Consider the following 19,487-nt stretch of genomic DNA (forward strand, 5'->3'; position numbering starts at 1 on the left):
CCTGACTGTATCATTGCAATGAGTGAACGTTCTGGATGTAAGTTTGCTCGCTGAGCTGGAAGGTTCATTTCCAGATGTTTCATCACCATTCTAGGTAACATCATCAGTGAGCCTCCAGTGAAGCTTTGTGAAGCCCCACTAGCGAGCGTGTCCTGTTCTTGGAATAGGATACACCATGGAATGGTGATGGGAATATCTGGGAGGTTATCTGAAAAGTATAATTCCATAAGAATGACTATAAGAATAGACTGTGGAACAGCTCTCCCAAATTTGTAACAAACCCGGGAAAGTAAGACTTTGTAGCGTTGATAGGGCTGTCTGTATCATTGTTATTTCTAGTGTCATGGTCCAAGCCAGCTGCACTGTGAGGTTTCCATTCTGTTGGGCTTTAAATAAGTCTGCATAGCTTACTAGGCTGTTTCAAAGGGCATTTAAGAGCCAACTGAACTTGTGCCATATTGACATCATTGATGTGTGCTACTTTGAGATTCAAAGGCCCTTACTGCTGTGAGTGGTCATGGTGTGCAGTCAGTGGTGTCATGTATGTGCTGGAGGCATGAACTGCATCTGTAGGATCATTTCCAAAGGCAAAGGGCGCTGGCCTTGCAGAATGGAATAGGCAGGAGAGCAGACAGCCAGCAGCTTCACAGTCTACAAGCATGCCCAACATTTCAAAGCAGCAGCAACAAGAAATAATGTCTCCCTGTTCTATTCCTGACAGTCCTGCTGTATCACACCCCAGATCATTATCTCTTCCTGCTCTTCAGTTTGGAAATTTGTCTCTGCCCTGTTCAGACAGCTAACAAATTCTATAAGTAAATTAGATGTGAGGAGCTTATTGGTTAACCACTCACAGCCCTGCCCTCTCTTTAAAAATAGCAGTGTGCCATGGAAAATCAGAAAATGGCTGCACCATCCAAGCATGCTATCTTCAAAGCAAGTCCATGGTTTGTGAGAGGGAGGTAAAGAGAAAGAATGAAAAAAAGTCATTTCAAAGTTAAGTCGTAGTGCCAGAGTCAGAACCAGCTTCATGACTTGTGCACCTTCAACTGGTAATTTACATCTATGTTTTACAATGCCTGTGACCTTTAAAATTGTGCCGTAACTCCACGTGGTATCGTTTTTTCTCATGGGACTATACTGGCCATCTTGACCTGCAGCATGTTCGTCATGCTGATTGAATTACATCAAAAGCCACTCTTCAGCTATTACCCAATATAATCTTGCAAATAAATATTTTAATATAGTTGACTATATAAACATAAGTTAAGAATTTCAGAACTGACAAAAGACAAACAAAAAAAAATTTGTGACAAATATTATCTGCAATCCAATGTAATTTGTCATGCTGGAATAGATTATATGCAAGGGTGATAAAATTTTACAACATCAATTTGCATTTATATGTCATCTTTAACGTGCTGAAATTTCCCTATGTAATGTGTGTAATGGAGCCTAGTATATATTACTTCATCAGAGATATAACAGCAGTTATCAATCTGAAAGTATTTTCACTTTTGATGCTTCCAAACATAGAATTTCATTTCTGAATTTTTTTTAAGTTTTAATTTTCTGATCTTGGGCTCTTAGTCTATGTTACATTTAGTGCAGCGGAACTGTCCTAATCAATAAAATATAAATGGGCTTTTATTAATGATAATGTTTTGGGATGGAACTTAACATTGGACCTTGATGTTGTCCAAGTTGCTTTGCCTTATGTGATATTCAAGTTTATTAAAATGAAAAAGTGGAAAGGATATGAAATTGGTGCATCGAAATCTGTGTACTGATAGAAGTTCCATTTATGATTAAAGTGTTTGGTACAGATGAGGTATCTGATGCCTCTGAATAACATTATGTAGATGTTCTGAGGTATAATTAATTGTAAAAAAACTTGATATTTTAAAAATTAAGATTCCAAGATGGGCTATCAATGCTGGCCAGCCAGCGACACCCAAGTCCCACAAACAAATTTTAAAAAAAGAGTTTGATTCACCTTTTCACATTCAACCTCCCTGCTCTCATATCCTTGTATTGTCCCAAATGGTTTTAGTATTTTTTTCTTCAAAAATCTTCCAATCAACTGCTTGCTTTCACATCAACAGCACTGACCGACTCCACTCTGCTTCAATTCCTTCATCCCAGAGCCTGATAATCAAGTCTTTATCATCTCCAGTTAACTTGCTCACTCGCTCTTTTTACTGGCCAACAATCAATTCACCAATTCTGCTGCATGTATACTGTCTGACGCAAAGTCCCATTCACCTATTCTACCTGGTCACACAGACCATTGCCTACCATAGATTTGTCATCTTCGATGCCTCAGTTCCATCTCATCCCTGGTATCATCTCCTGCCCAATAGTTCCATCCAACATTCCATTTCTCTGATTCCATTTTAGCCTAATCCCTTTTACCTTAATCTGACCAGTTTTGGAGAGCACTCAGTTGCTTCATTTTCCATGTGATTAATACATGCCATGCAAAGAATTGCCTAAAGCAATTCTTGTGCCACACCAGTGAGTGGAATGTTTCTCTTTTCATTCTGGTATTGATCTGAAGCAATGTTATTTTATTGGAGTGTGACAAGGGAACTTGATGGCTGATAGCAAAAGGATCAGAAAATTCTTCCAATCTGTTCTCCAACAAACTTTTCAAGATGCTTTTAAGCCAATTGAAGATTTGTATGTATTTTTTGTTGCAATACAACACTCTAGCTCTTTGACAACATTGAGTTACCTTTCATTCAGAGCCCTTTAACACAGACACTCAAAGCTCTGGAGATTGACAGCATAGTGCTCATATATGTAAGCGAACATGTCATAATGCTTCTCTCTTTCTGCAGGAGAAGAATCTATAATCAGTGTGAGCTTGTACAGTGAGGGAGAGGTAGAGCAAGGCCTGATAGAAGATTCCTTTCCCTTTGAGAAGCAGCTTGTCTAGCTTGCTTGTGAGCAAGGGAAACATGCGTGTGCTGAAAGGGAGATTGGATATCTACAGTCATCTAGTAAGGAAGTCTTTAAGCAGCAACCCTATCTGCATGTCAAGCAGCAATGTCTTAATAAGTTATTGAGTAAGAGTGGCAGCTCATAATATGAGTAAATCTTTGTTTTTCTGCTGCAGCCTCAAAATCCCCGACCCAGGAAAGGTCAAGACTTCTCCTCGAACAGCTCCAGCCCCCAGGCCCATCTCTATCAGCCTGATGCAGCACACTTCTGAGAGAGGAGGAACCTCCAGGGCTTTCTTTGCCATACTCCACCAGCATAGAGACATTCACCTCAATGGGTAATGTACACAGAATCAGCTTGAGGTCTCGTTCTGGTGAACACATGCCCATGATTAGAGAAGGAATAAACAGGCAATAGTTCTGACACTCAGATGATTGTTGGAAGACAGGTCCCTGATGAGCCCAGTACAGATGTTGAGCCTCTGGATTTGGCTATTAATGAGCTGATATTAATGAGCTGAAGAAGATGCAGAAGCAACCATGGAACATATCCGTCTTAGAGATCATGCACAGTCTGGAGCGAAGGACCAAGGGGTATACACACATTCTGTCTGATGTCACATATCAATACTCTGTGGAGTGGGTGGTGCCCACTGTGGAGAAGCAATTCCAGCAGGCCGGTCATTATCAGCCAGCTATACTCTCAGCTCCTCATTCCACCACTTGGGCATGGATGCATTCATTAAATAGGCTGCATGGGGACGAAGGCTTTTACTTCACTCCAGGGGCTAAGGGAGGTTCCATTGTGAAGCATGAGGGTAGAGAAGTGACAAACTGACATCCAGAGATGGGGGAGGAGGGGCATTTCAGAGGTAGCCTGCCATACTACCTACCCTCGCCATGGAATGAAATGCCTCCATCAGGTCCAGCTGAAGAAGCTTAACACAATCCAGGACAAAGCAGCCCACTTCACCAGCATCCTATCTGCCACTTTCAATAGTCACTTTCCAACATTGACGCAGAGTGGGTACAACTGCAGCAACTCAATAAACATCTCAAAACAACACTTTGCAAATTTGTGTCATCCTCCATTAAGAAAGATAGGGGCAATAGATACAGTGGAACCTCACCATGTGCAAGTTCCTCTCCAAGCCACACACCATCCTCACTTGGAACTGCATCACATTTCCTCACTGTCATTGCATCAAAATCCTGGAACTCGATCCCGAAGAAGCCCTGGGTGTGCCTGCACCGCAAGGACTGCAGTGGTTCAAAAAGGCAATACCAGATTCTAAGAGCAATTAGGATGAGCAACAAATGTTGCCAAGGAATCAATGACCACAATCTGGGAACAAATAAAATAAAAACTTCGGCTGGCTATGTACAACTAGCTAGTTGTGCACCTGTGCAAGAGAAGCCACCCACCACCGCAACTACCCCTCTGCTGGAGCCAGTGAGGCCCAGGTCCAACAGAGGACTACTGCCAAAGCAATCCAAGGCAAACCAGTCAGCAGGCTTCCTCAAGCACAGCTGCAGCTGCTACGTTGGCACCAAGACAAGTTGTAAAATAATAAATACACAACACTAAAGTCACCTTGGATTCTTGGGTATGAAATTCCTGCACAGCATCACACTTAGTGGGCGGCAGGGTGGCACAGTGGTTAGCACTGCTGCCTCACAGCGCCAGAGACCCGGGTTCAATTCCCGCCTCAGGCGACTGACTGTGTGGAGTTTGCACGTTCTCCCCGTGTCTGCGTGGGTTTCCTCCGGGTGCTCCGGTTTCCTGCCACAGTCCAAAGATGTGCAGGTCAAGTGAATTGGCCATGCTAAATTGCCCGTCGTGTTAGGTAAGGGGTAGATGTAGGGGTATGGGTGGGTTACGCTTCGGCGGGGCGGTGTGGACTTGTTGGGCCGAAGGGCCTGGTTCCATACTGTAAGTAATCTAATCTAATCTAATCTAATCTAAAAACAGTCCACTTTGCAGGATAATCCTCTGGATTCTTACAATCTACCAGGATAGGATTAATTTGATAGGAGGCTGGAAGAACACAGCAAGCATCAGGAGGTACAGAAATCAATGTTTTGAGTGTAATCCTTCTTCAGGATTGGGGGTGGGTGTAGAGGGAGCTGCAGATAAAGGGTTGGGTGGGGGCAGGGTGGTGAAGTGGGGATAGGTGAATACAGGCAGGTGTATGACCTGGTTGGTCGATGGGAGGAATGAATCCGATTGGTGGCAGGGAGGGGGAGGGGCTGGGAAGCGGGTCGGGAGATGGGAAAGAAAATTATTTGAAATTGGAGAACTCAATATTGAATCCCCCTACATCTCTGTCATGGTTGAATTCCCATTGCAAGCCAAGCTTTGCACTATGCAAGTGCAGCTCCCATGGCATCTTACAGAACTCTAAACTGATGTTCCGAACATAGAACATTACAGCGCAGAACATGCCCTTCAGCCCTTGATGTTGCACCGACCTGAAAAATTAATCTGATGCCCATCTAATCTACACCCTTCCATTATTATCCATATGTACGTCCAATGCCCATTTAAATGCCCTTAACATTGGCGAGTTTACTACTGTTGCAGGCAGGCTGTTCTACATCCCTACTACTCTCTGAGTAAAGAAACTACCCCTGATATCTGTCCTAAATCTATCACCCCTAAATTTAAAGCTATGTCTCTTCATGTTAGCCTTCACCATCCAAGGAAAAAGGCTCTCACTGTCCACCTGATCTAGCCCTCTGATTATCTTATACATCTCAATTAGATCATCTTTCAACCTTCTTCTCTCTAATGAAAACAACTTCAGCCTTTCCTCATAAGACCTTCTGGCTAGGAAACTGACAGGATCTTATTAGTGCAATGGGAACAAAATAAATTTCAATTTAAAACAAAAAGAGTTAGAATTTCATAGTTATAAAAGAACCATTCCATGCAGGAAAGGAGAACCTCTGCACCAAGATTATAACATCTGTGTGTCAAAAAATATTTGTGTAAAGTTAATCGTTTCCATTTCTTACCACTAAGACTTTGAGTAGGACTTTCTGTCTTGTCTCACTACTGCCCTATTTGCCCCAGCATCTCTGTCAAAGTCTCCATCTCCCCATTTCTGAGGGGACTCCCCCAGGTCTAGGTTCTCACCTCATCAGACAGCAAGGTTGCACAGAGGCCAAGCAGGGTCATAGGTCATAATTAGAACCTTAATGGAATTTTAATTATATCTGCTATTACCCACCACAGGAAAGCTTGGTGGGGAAATGGAAATGTTGAGTAAGGTACTGCCTGCAACAGTAGTACACTCGCCAACTTTAAGCGCATTTAAATGATCATTGGATAGACATATGGATGAAAATGGAATAGTGCAGGTTAGATGGGCTTTGGATTGGTTTCACAGGTTGGTGCAACATCGAGGGCCGAAGGGCTTATACTGCACTGTAATGTTCTATGTTCAATTTGCCATTATATTGGTATGTACATGTGTTGGTTCTGGAAGACCATTTGCCAAAGGCAAAGGATTACGTGTAGCATCAATTTTATCAGAAGCTTCTGAGCAAATCCTACTGGTATCCTGGGAGATAAACTACAGTTCTTTCTAATATTCTTCTTGAGGTCTGATTAGATATAAAGGGTAATTTCAAAGGTTGATAGACATGTCTGTTACACCATGGTCTGGATGTTCAGTTAGAATGTAAAAGACCTCATTCAGAGCAGTTGAGACAGCAAACAACACATAGGCTAATTGGCCGGAGTTTCCTCAAAGTTACAAACATGCCAAAGATCATGATAAGGACGACTTACAGTATTTAGTAATTAATATAGATGAATGCAAATTTAGGCAGCACCTGAAGGTCAAAAATGCAGATTTATTTGAATAACTTAACTGTAAATGATGAATAACTATTTAACTTTAGTATCATTGCTTTTCTTTTTGGAATCAGAGGCAAGTGACGTTGATATATATTCCACCAACACAACTCTAACAGCTATTGTTTAATATAACTATAACAAAACTATAAGTGGTTATCAGCTGGTTGCACTATACATGCTTCAATCTAAAACACGTAGTAGGTTCTATCTGCTTTAGTCATTCATACCCTGGTAGCACTTATTGAAGTGACAATTTTTTTTGATGCTGGGAATTTACTTTGAACAGCTATGCTGGGGTGGTGTATACAAAGGGTATAGCATAGCCTCACTCTAAAGTGCACGGCTGAACAATTCTTTCAATTAAAAGCTATGCATGAACAATGCAAGACAACAAAATTTAAAAGGCATTTTACTTTTTGTGTGAAACTTAATGTTCGTCAAATTGAATGGCATTAGCACTGAGGAATTAAGCATTCCCATTCCCTATATTACCATCAGCACCAATCACTTCCAGACAGGAAAAAAGCATCACAAAGACAGAATAAAATTGCAAAGATTAAAACTAGTCTCAGCCACAGAAACAAACAACTCTCACTGTGCCAACACATTAATTCCCACATCAGCTCTTTCTGCACTCTCTTACCAAGATGCAAGTTAAGCATTAGTTTATACTGTGAGTTTACCCTATTAGGAGACAATACATTTGTTGTCACTCATGTGCATTCATCCAAGTCCCTTACCACTAGCAAACAGAACAGCTTGTCTTCCAAAGTGCCGGCAATGGATAGCAGCCCAGATTATAGATGTGAAAGGCATTCGACAAAACCACAGCTTCACATACTTCCCTGAAGGAGCATCCTTGTTCATCACTTCACAGGCTGGATCAATTTTCTCTTCAAAAAGAAGTGGCTGAAAGGCTATCTCATCAAACCTTCACAGTTACGAATGGTTTTCACAGACTGTTTTCAGGGAGAATGGGCAGACTCTTGTCGGTGCGAGGGGTCCTTCAGGAGGGTCCACCAAACCACAAGCCATTCAGGTGGTGGTGTGGCTTCACATGAAATCGAGAGAGCGGGAGATGGGGGTGTGGCACAGAGGTCTCACCTCCCTACAGCAGCTGAGAAGTCAGGGGGCAGCTGACTGTGTGCTCAGCAGTCTGTTGCTGCTACTAGAAGGACACTGAGGACTGTGAAGTGATCCAGGCCACAGTTAAGTACTAGAGCAGGGTTGGAGTCATTTTGTGGGGTGGAGTCATGAGACATGGGTCATTAATGTTCATAATATGGGTAGGAAGGTGGCTCTCAACGGCTGAGCCTTTTATCAGGAGATGACATTCCCCCCCACACCATGCCTGCCCAGTCTCCAGCCACCACCTCTGCACCCCATCCCATTCATAATAGACTGGCCAGAATTTTACTCTGGTCAAAGCAGGAAGGCAGTGAGGTTCTGGTATGCCATCAACCCCCCACCTCAGTACGTGCCCTCCCTACCTCCAAGTTCCTCACCAGCCATAGTTGCTGACTCATTCTAGTATTTTCTTGTACAAAAAGGAATAAAATTAGAGGCTTTCCACATAAGATGGTACTTGCCACCACAAGGAGTGGATGAATTGAATTGTATAGATGCACTTTAGGGGAAAGCTGCTAGCAAATGAGGGAGAAAGGGGGAGAGAATCGGGAGTGTGATGCTGGTAAAACACAGCAGGTCAGGTAGCATCAGAGGAGCAGCAGGGTCATTCCTGATGAAACGTCGATTCTCCTGTTCCTCGGATGCTACCTGATCAGCTGTTCTTTTCCAGCACCACACTCTCGACTCTGATCTCCAGCATGTGCAGTCCTCACTTTCTCGTAGAAAGGAGGAGAGCGTAATTAAAGAAAAACAATAGCGACTTTAGATGAGAAAAGGTGGGAGAAGGCTCGACAAGCACTTTTAGTAGTAGAATGGATTATTTGGATCAAATAGGCTCTATCTGTGTCATACATCCCATGTCGTCCTATCTAATATCTACACACACTTTTCAACGTTTTCTCCAAAATGAACTCTGCTGCTCAAAGGCATCTCTCTGAAGAACAGTGAAAATTACTGGTGGTAAGACAGATATGTAACACCCAACCAATCAAATCTATTTATGGTGTGGGGTGGAGGTAAAAATGCTTGCATTTGTTGCCATTTGATTGGATGTGAGACAGGCTGTGGCCCTGAAACAGGCCTGACACTGGAAGGGAACAATGCTTTCAAGTCTGATCAACAATCCCTCATGGGAATCTTTAAAAGGATATGGGTGTTTACTATTAAGAGGTTGATATAGAAGGAAAAGTCATTCTTGAATAGCTGCAAATACTTTAAGGCATATTTGAATGTTTCCTAATTTATTCAGGTGCTAGACCATTGCGTTAGCTAGCACAATGAATGTAGAGGCTGGTGGTAGAAATCATTGGACTACCAATAGGGCAGTGCCACACTCAAATCCTTGTCTGAAAGCTGATAAAGCGTAAGGTGCTATTACATAAGGCACTGACCAATGCTCATCCTTATTACCACTCCAAGGCATGCTTAATCTGCTGATGATTAAGTTATTGGACAATTAACTCAAAGACTGGAACTAATGATTAGAGGCTAAGAGTTCAAGTACCAACACAATGGATAGAGAACTTGAATTCAGTTGAGAAATATTCAGAAAATATTTTTAAAACTGGTATCCAAGAATGATTATGAATGGTTTTCTGAATGGTCTTTAGGAATGGGTTTAAATGACCTTCAGTCTCAAAGCATCATAGTTCAATCTTAATTATCCTTTCATATGGTATAGCAAAGGACACAGTTGTATCTAACATCTATCAGCAGTTCTTGAGGGTGGTCAATCATCACCTTTTGAAGGAATAGTAAGGGTCACCAGCACCAAGAAATTGATTGAGTGATTGTGTTTCTTCTTAACTAGGGCAAAATTATAAGGAATCCCTTGAGGCTAGGTGCAGGCATGGGTCGGAAAGACTGATATTCTGAACTTTAAATTTCTTTATTTTTCTAATTTATTCCTATGACCTATAATGCTGAACTTTTTTTTACTTTTCTAATTTTTATTTGTTTCCTAAGAATTTGATCTTAAGTATCTGTACCTAAGACGGTGCTGTATTGCGGCAACTGTAAAGTTTTCACTGTACTCATTTGAGTACACGTGACAATAAAGCTAATTCAATTCAATTCATAAAAGGTTGAACTAAAGGGAGCCGATGGTCTGATAGTATTACCACTGGACTGTTAATCCAGACAGCTAGTTAATGTTCTGAGCTCATGTCATGGCAACGAAAGAGTTTGAAAATCTGGAATTAAGAGTCTTATCATGACCATGAATCCACTGCCAATTGTCAGTAAACACCCATCTGATTCGCAAATGTCCTTTAGGGAAGGAAATCTGCCATCCTCACCTGGTCTGGCCTACATGTGACTCCAGATCCACAGCAATGTGGTTGACTCTTACCTTGGCAATTTGAGATGGGCAATAAATGCTGGCCTAGCCAGTGATGCTCTCATCAAGAAAGTCTGGTTCAGTTGACTCCTTTTAAAACTTAATTTAGGGCTGAAGGAAAGGTTGTTCACAAGGGAAGGGATCATTTTTAAATTAACCTTGTAGGCAGCAGGGTAGGTGTGGGAATTTCGAGGGAAGCAAATTCATTTCTTCTCACCCGAGCAGTTTAAGATATCCCGTTTGGAATTGTAACAAATTGAGCTTGATCGCCTGGGTCTGGTTATAACAGTTAATATGTCACACAGGCATGAGAACCAAGCATTTGACACAGAGTAAAAAGCTTTTAAAACAGAACATGACCAAAAGGTCAATCAGGCAGATAAGTGTTACTTGAAGGTTGGAAAAAGACAGAAAAAACACAGGGGCTGAGCACCTGCTTGGGATTTTGGGCAAAATACAAAGATGTTATTCTAAGTAAGATGACCTAGCAAGTTGGGGAACAAGTCGTTTTTTTTTAATTTAGCACTTTTACATTGTTAGAGTTGGCAGAATTGGAATAAACCCAATCTGATTATACATGTGCCTGCAAGTTTTACTTTACTGTGAAATAAAACAGTTTACAGACAAGATTCTGACAGGGCTGAATAGCCTAGATGTTGAGAAAATGTTTCCACTGATGGTGCAGTCTCAAACTAGGGGACATCATTACAGAATAAATCACACTAATTAAAAACTAAAATGTGAAGGAATTTCTTCTCTCATAGAATAGTGAATGTCTGGAATTTTCTGTTCCAAACAGTTGTGCCGACTAAGTCAGTGAAGTATTGAAAGAGGAGGTAGATGATTTTAAGTATATAGAAATTTAGGGCTATGAGTAAATCATATGAAAGAGGAGTGAGGCCTTGGGCAGATCAGCTATGGACTGGTCCAATGGCAGAACAGGCCTGCTGGGCTCAAGAGCTTACTCCTACTCCTATTTCTGATGTCCTTAAGAATTCTAAACAAATCTCACCTCATTTAATCTATTTTGAAGAGATTGAAAAAAACGACAACAGATATTCAAAACAAAAGAATATAGAGTCTGGGTCACAGGGGTCCACAGGTCCTGCTATCATACATGTAGCTATAGGACACCGAGTCAACTCATATCAATGTAAAACACAGACCACTCTTGGAAGGAAATGGTATCACTGAGCCCAAGAAGGAACTAACTCACAATACCCCAGAACATTCCAAAATGCTACACAATCCAACCAAGGATTCTTGAAGTGAAATTATTGTTGTAATGTACGGTAATGTGGCTGCCAATATGCACACTGGAAGAACACATGAAGAACAATAAGATAAATAGCAAGGAGCATTCCACAGGCCACAGGAAATAGGTGAGTGCTTCCAGCATCACTGCCAGATCTGGGTTAACGAGTGACAGAGAATTGCAGATTTCATGACAGCAACAAGAGTGACGACAGCTTTCCACTTATCTCTCTACTTCTCTTAAAGGCGCCTGACAATGCTCCTTTTACCCATCTCCCAACATATCATGACTAACTTTCACATCCTTTATCAGGCAGTATTTGCAGGGTTAAACTATGACACGTCTTTTCCACATTGAAAGCAGGCACATCTCTTTTTTTCACACTACGCAATAGCACTTCTCTTCTGACCATCAAACTACCAGCACCCCACAGCACTTAATCCTCACTTCACTGTACGCACACTTGATTGATTGATTTATTGTTGTCACATGTACCAAGATACAGTGAAAAGTATTGTTTTTCAAGATAAATGGGCAGATTGTACCATACAATGTGCATCAGGATAGCAGAACAGAATGCACAATACAATGTTACAGCCACAGAGAAGGTGCAGAGAGAGCGAGAGAGAGAGATCAGAACTAACATTTGACAGGTCTGTTCAAACATCTGATAACAGCCGGGAATAAGCTGTTCTTGAAACTATTTGTCCATGGATTCAAACTTTTATATCTTCTGCCAGATGGAAGAGTGTGGAAGAGTACATAATTGGGATGGAAGGGGTCTTTGATTATGTTGGTTGCCTTTCCAAGGCAGAGGGAAGAATAGATGGAGTCAATGCTTGAAGGCTGATTTGTGTGATGGACAGGGCTGTGTTCACAACTCTCAGTAATTTAATGCGGTCTTGGAAACAGCAGTTGTCAAAGATGAGATGCTTTCTGTGGTGCACCAATAGAAGTTGGTAAAATTCCTTGTGGACATGCTGAGTTTCCTTACCCTCTTGAGGAAGTAGAAGCATTGTTGTGCTTTCTTGACCATTACGTTGATATGGCGGGACCAGGACAGACTGTTGGTGATCGTTACTGCCGCGAACTTGACATTCCTGATCATTTCTACTTCAGCACCATTGAAGTAGACAGGGACATGCTCTCCACTCTGCTTCCTGAAATCAATGACTAGCTGCTTTATTTTGCTGACGTTGAGGGACAGATTATTGTCTGAGCACTCTTTTGTGTACTCTGTCTCGTAGTTGTTTGAGATCCAACTTACAATGGTGATGCTGTCAGCAAACTTGTAAATGGAGTTGGGGAGGAATTTGGCCACACAGGTGTGAGAGTATAAGGAGCATAGTAGGGGTCTGAGTATGAAACTTTATGAGGCACCGGTTTTGAGGATTATAGTGGAGGAGGTCCTGTCTTACTGATTGCAGTCTATGAGTCAGGAAGTCGAGGAACCCGTTATGAGTCAGGAGTGAAGACCTCGGTCTCGGAGTTTAGAGTTGCGTTTGTTTGGAATTATGGTGTTGAAAGCAGAACTGTAGTCAATAAGTCACAACCTGACATAGGTATTCTTGTTATCCAAATCTTCCAGGGATGAATATACAGCCAGTAGGTGACTTGCAAAGGATCAAGGCAATACGGTAGGCTGGAGTTGATATGAGGCAAAAGTGAGGATTGTAGATGCTGCAGATTAGAGTTGCGAGTGTGGCGCTGGAAAAGCACAGTAGGTCAGGCAGCATCTGAGGTGCAGGAGAATTGGGCAAAAAGCCCTTCAACAGGAATGAGGCTGTGAGCCGAGGGGTTGCAGAGATAAATGGGAAGGGGTGGGGCTGGGGGGAAGGTAGCTGACAGTATGATAGATAGATGAAGGTGGAGGTGATAGTGATAGATCTGAGAGGGGGATGGAGCGGATAGGTGGGAAGGAAGATGGACAGGTCATGAGGGCGGTGTCGAGTTGGAAGGTTGGAACCGGGATGAGGTGGGGGAGGAGTGGAAATGAGGAAATTGGTGAAAAGTTGATATGAGCCATGACTAATCTCTCGAAACAATACATAATTGTGGAGGTCAGAGCCACCAGACGCTAGTCATTGAGACACGCTGCATGATTTTTTTTGGCACTGGGATGATCTTCTTGAAGCAGGTGGGGACTTCAGATCATAGTAAGGAGAGGTTAAAGATGTCATGCATACATCAGACAAACGTCCAGGGCCAGGTGCATTAGTCACAATTTCTAAAGCATTACATTCAGGGATTATACTTTTCAGATGAAAAATTGCATTTTTCTGTCCATTATTTAAAAGATAAAACCAGCTAACTACAGACTGTCAATTTAACAGCAGTTGTGGAAAACTTAATGGAATCTATTCTTGGTGCCAGATTGAATGAGCACTCAAATGATGATAAGCTGATTAAAGAAAGCTATGGATATGTTTGATATAGAAATATACGCGTGTTATCTGTACAGACAGGAAGTACTCTATGAACAGCAAAACGCTCGGAAGTTCAGAGGAGCAGAGGGATCTTCAGGCGCTTATCCACAGATCCCTGAAGGTGTCAAGTCAGGTTAATAGGGTGCTTAAGAAGATTCACGGAACACTTACCTTCATCAGTTATGGCATAGATTATAAGAGCAGGGAGGTCATGTTGAAGCTGTATGGAACTTTGATTTGTCCACAGCTGAGAGTACTATGTGCAGTACTGCTCACCACACCAAAAGAAGGATGTGATTACACTGGAGGGGGTGCAAAGGAGATTCACCAGGATATTGTCTGGCATTTCAGCTGTAAAGAGAGGCTGGATAAACTTGGGTTGTTTTCTTTGGAGCAGAGAAGGTTGAGGAGAGACCTGACAGAATAGAAGTTATGTGTATCAGATTATGAGGGGCATAGATAGGGTGAATAGAAAGCAGCTGTTCACCTTAGTCAAAAGATCAATAATAAAGCGGCAAAAGGGAGGAGATTTAGAGGGTATTTGAGGAAAATCTTTTTTACCCAGAGGGTAGTGGGGTCTGGAATGCACTGGCTGGAAGGGTAATTAAGGCAGGAAACCTCACAATCTTTAAAGTGCTTGGATGTCATAACAATTAAGGCTATGTGCCTACTGCAGGAAGGTAGGACTACAGTGTAAGTAGAATACTTTTGGAATACTAACTTAATGGATCAAAAGACCTCTTTTGCACTTGATGATTCTGTGATTCTCAGAAGAAATAACTTAAGACAACTGGCAAACAGCAGGGGATTCACTGAAACAGCAAATTGTGTAGATGGAATAGAAGTTTTCAAAAGTAAAATAGGTAAAGATTCTTGAGGGAAAAATAATCCATGACTCATGGATTTCCCTTCCAGACCTGTGTTCTGCATGGGTTAGTGAGCCAATGGGGGTCTGCACATGCTAAAACTTCCAGAGTCAGTGAACATCAGCAACTACAACTTGTCAGAACCCCGCATGCAATACCCTTCGGCAGGCTTGCTAGGGCGGAGATAGAGGGCAGGATTTTGCCATTTTGGCAGGGGCATCCTCTTCAATTTTGAGGGCAGGAACCAATCAAGTGGCTGCTATCAGGATTACTGTCCTGCTCAAGACCCCAAGCCACCTTCAAGAGCTGGTAGTCCAATTAGAGAGCATGTAATTCAGAGCCTCAGCAGCTTCACGAGATTGTGACAGAGACATCCTGGAGACCTGCTGCATCTCACCAGTAGGCAGCCAAAAATTAAAAGATTCTATCTAAGTGATAGTATGAAGACCTTCCACTGAAATTGTTACGGCTCCCAGGGTGACTTTCCCTGTTGCCGCCCTTTATTGCCTTCAAAAATAAAAATCTGTACTGGGCCACCTCCAGGCGCCATTGATAAAATTCCTCCAACAACGGGACATGGTCAAGGACCATTCCAATATGGCTCCTCACCATTTTATCACACAATACCTTGCCCACTCTTCCTGCTCACTGGAAAGTAAAGTTCTGCCTGTAGATTTCAGGCATCACAATGAAAGCAAAACTGTAGACCTCACACAAGGCATTGTATGAGCCATTGGAAAGGCTATCACTTTTCATGAAAATGTGGAAGAGTCCACTATTTGTCGGTGAGGTAACATCTGGACTCCCTCGGTCCTCTGCATTTTATGCAAGACAGGATGATCGACTCCAGGGATGCATCAAACAGGTCTTCACAAGAAGGGTATATGTTAACCTGCTTCATCGATTATTAGTTATGCCCTTCAATTTACGATAAGAAACTTTCAAAAAACAGTAAAATTTAATCATATTTGATTTCAATGATATTGTAACACGTCTAGAAAATCCAAGCAACAATGACAATAGTTTGAACAAAGAAAGCTCCCAAGATATCTTGTTGGCATGGATGAGTTGGATCGAAGGGTCTGTTTCCATGCTGCACATCTCTATAACTCTATGACCCGCACAATGTAATTCTGTTATGTAGGTTGGGGAACTTGGCACTAATCGTCAGGCATTGTTTGTAAGGACTGCGCAACATACAAGTTCAAGGTAAGTGATACTGATCAGGCTATCTCTATCCGTGAATTCCTTCTAAATGTGATTGTATTTCATTTTGTGACAGTCTGTATTTTAACAGATGCATAGAGTCCATCACTATCCCATTTGCAACTTAAAATGGGGCAATAGCATAACCAACAACAAACTATTTCAGACTTCTCTTCTGAAGACTCATTATAAAAATATATTTATCTACATTTATTCCAATTTGGATATATTTGAACATTGCAAAGATTTTACATAGCATGTGCTGGAAGGGTCCTCATGTATAAACTAACCAGTTCCAGGATTTTATCCTGCTATAAAGTCTTTAGCATTTTCATCATTTTCTTGTCAATGAACAGCATTTACAGCACAGAACCAATTGTCCAATGCTATAGTTAGAGTCACAAGTGACTCCTCCAATTCATCTAACCCTATCATCATATTCATGGTTACTATTGCATTTAAACCTTCCTCATTGGTGAAAGAGCAACCTTCACTATCAATTCCCAAACATGTCCACTGGAAGATACTTTTCAGACTGATTTTAAACAGCATCAAGAAAATATACCAAGTGATGTTGTGAAATATAAACATATTAGAGCCTCATTTTGTGATTGCGCGCAGCAAGGAAACTCAGCCGTCATCAGTACACATTCAAAGACTGAACCTGACATCTGTGTTTTGCCATTCAATTGTTCCTGATAATACTGATTAATTACCAACATATATGCTTTAGCAGACAGCTGCTAATTGCCTATAAATTTATAATCACTTATCGTTAATTCAGCTCAGTTGAGAATGGTAAGCATTTATATCGTATGGACTAACATAGGCTATTGCCAACTAAATTAATTGACTATTTCAGTGCTTAGCTCCTGGAACAACCACTACAGCATGTTTACACTGAACAAACATACACAGTATGACAGGAATGCTGGAGATTTCTGCCATGATTTTACTGATTGACACAATGGGTTCCATTGACCTATTGCCAATTCCTGCTCTTGCTTCTCTTAAGCTAAAATTTGATTATTAAATTCAGCTTCTAACTGATGTTAAAAATGTCTAAAAAATTATAGGATACTTATGCTGTCTGCTCACCATAGATTTAGTGAATACAGGTGGATGGTCATTCTTGTCATCAATGATGATAGTTGCAGTTGCGGTGCCTGTCAATCCCACATCACTGCCTGCCATGTCTTTAGCTTGGACAATCAATTCATATTTCAATACTTCCAGGGTCTAATCAAAAAGGAAAAACAACAACATTAGAATATTAACCATTTATGTCTTAGCTGGATGAAACAATTGCATTCATATCAGACATATCAAATGTTAGGAGATAAATATTATATTCAGGATTATGTCGACAAAATATATCCAGCTGACGGATAAGTTGGAAGAGATTTTCTTGCCCAGTTTGCACATGGAACAATAAAAGAAACAACGTAAACATAGTTAGTCTAAACATCATTCTAATTTTCAGGCAATCTCAATCCTGCTGGCCATGTTGGGAACAGGTACAAGTCTCGCACATTACGAGTCTAATGATGTAATTACATTCCCTGATTTGGTAAGGGTGGTAATGGAAAAGGCACAGCAGGTCAGGCAGCTGTCGAGGAGCAAGATAGTCCATGTTTCAGGCAGGAATCTTCTTCAGGACTGGAGAGAGGGGAAAAGGATACAGAGATAAACGGGGGTTGGGGGTGTGTTGGGGCTAGGGGAAAGGTGAGTGATAGGTGGGCAAAGGTGGGAGGTGATACTGATAGGTTGGAGGGAAGTGTGGAGCAGTTAGATGGGAAGGAAGATGAACAGGCAGGTCAGGTCAAGAGGGCAGATCTGAGTCAACGGATAGGATCTGGGATGAGTTGGTGGGAGGGGAGATTTGGAAACTGGTGAATTCAATGTTGAGGCTGTGTTGTTGTAGGCTTCCAAGGCGGAAGATGAGGTGCTCCTCCTCCAGTTTGTGTAGACGGTGGAGAAGACCTAGAATAGATCTTTCCTTAAGGGAGTGGGAGGACAATGGATGTGGATGGCCACAGGAAGGTGGGGTTGGTTGGTGCTGAAGCACTCGACATGTTCCCTGAACTGTTCTGCGAGTTTGTGCTCAGTCTCTTCGATTTGTGTTACAGAGGTATTGCCTGATTCTCCAAGCCACAATTAGATGCAGAAGAAGTCAAAGGCTGAACCATATGACTGCACATTAATGGGGTGCTTTATTGCCAACAGGAGAAGCAGGAAGCAGGAATGACACTCACGAGACAGAATCCAGAGAGCAGTTGGGACCACTTCCTACTGCTCTGCATGTGCCATCCAACTAAGGGCAGGTAATGAGCTCTTGAAGCCTCAGGTCCTATCAGTGGCTTTGAGATGGTGGATGGCCATCAGTGACATTAAGGCAGCTGTTCCTTCCTTCAACAGACTAAGCAGAGGCTGCTGCTTGCGCTGATAATGCTGAGCCAAGCTGCCAGCCTCTGACTGGTTGTCACCATACAATAGTGGTCTAGGACACCCCTGCCCACTGAAACAGGGTCAGTTCACACTTTTGGTAGAGGTAGCAGTACTTAGTTATCCTGAAAATATTCAGGTCATTAACTCTAAAATCATTTGAAACTATACATATACAAATTCTTTATTTTTTTTACATTTAAAAAAATTACATTTAAAGTGAAATGAAGCTGAAGTGAGAACTCTCCCTTTTGGAAATATTAGGTTCTTTGCCACTTCAAAATCTGGCAATATGGTCAGGCTTTATAACATGCCAACAATTGAAGAACAGCTGAAAGCAATACTTGGGGTTCAGGTTGGGCTGGAAACCTGGCTTCCTGTAGATGGTCACATTTTACGGTATTCCCTGTCAGAAGGAATGAGTGACTTATGATGTAGATGGTCTACAAGGTGACCATTCTCTCTTCCAGGGAACTGTGGGCAGGCTTTCCAGCCTCTTTAATGGAAAGTTGCTGCACTGTACCCTCATTTCACATCTGGCATGAACCTCGGCTGCATAAAGATAAAGATCTAGGGGTTGGCAGGGAGGGGATACATACATTTACAGTAAAATTTTCCATCTGAACAGGTTCTCTTTCACGTAGAATAATTAACAAAAGAACAATCTTATATTCAGACAGCTAATCTGTTATTTGTTCAGAAAAATTAACTTAAACCAATTCTAACATTCTGGTGCTGTTGCATTTTCTGAATATTGAGCTAACTACAAAAAATGAATATCCGTCCAGTTCTTAAGCATGTTTTACATAGATTTTACAAGCTTGTTGTTTCATTGCTAGAGCTCAAAACTAAATTGAAACCCATTTGGATTATTAGTTGTACATTTGACATATATTAAATGTGTCTTTTTAATACTTGTTAGCACTGTCACAACACAATTTTGAAATCTGCCTCACACTGGTTAGATTAAAGAAATATAATTGAATAGCTTGGCCGACTTAAGATTTTTCCTA

The 19,487-nt window shown here is 41.6% G+C and overlaps 1 protein-coding gene across 1 annotated transcript in view; it reads right to left on the minus strand.

Moving 5' to 3' along the window:
* Positions 1-19,487, minus strand: part of cdh13 (cadherin 13, H-cadherin (heart)) — a 1,093,338-nt gene that overhangs the window by 132,902 nt on the left and 940,949 nt on the right. Inside the window, exon 8 of the mRNA XM_072595947.1 lies at positions 17,128-17,268. Within this exon, the coding sequence (XP_072452048.1) occupies positions 17,128-17,268 (141 nt within the window). The remainder of the gene's footprint in view (positions 1-17,127; positions 17,269-19,487) is intronic.

The sequence above is a fragment of the Chiloscyllium punctatum genome, chromosome 26 (genome assembly GCF_047496795.1).
Source record: "Chiloscyllium punctatum isolate Juve2018m chromosome 26, sChiPun1.3, whole genome shotgun sequence".
Taxonomy (NCBI): domain Eukaryota; kingdom Metazoa; phylum Chordata; class Chondrichthyes; order Orectolobiformes; family Hemiscylliidae; genus Chiloscyllium; species Chiloscyllium punctatum.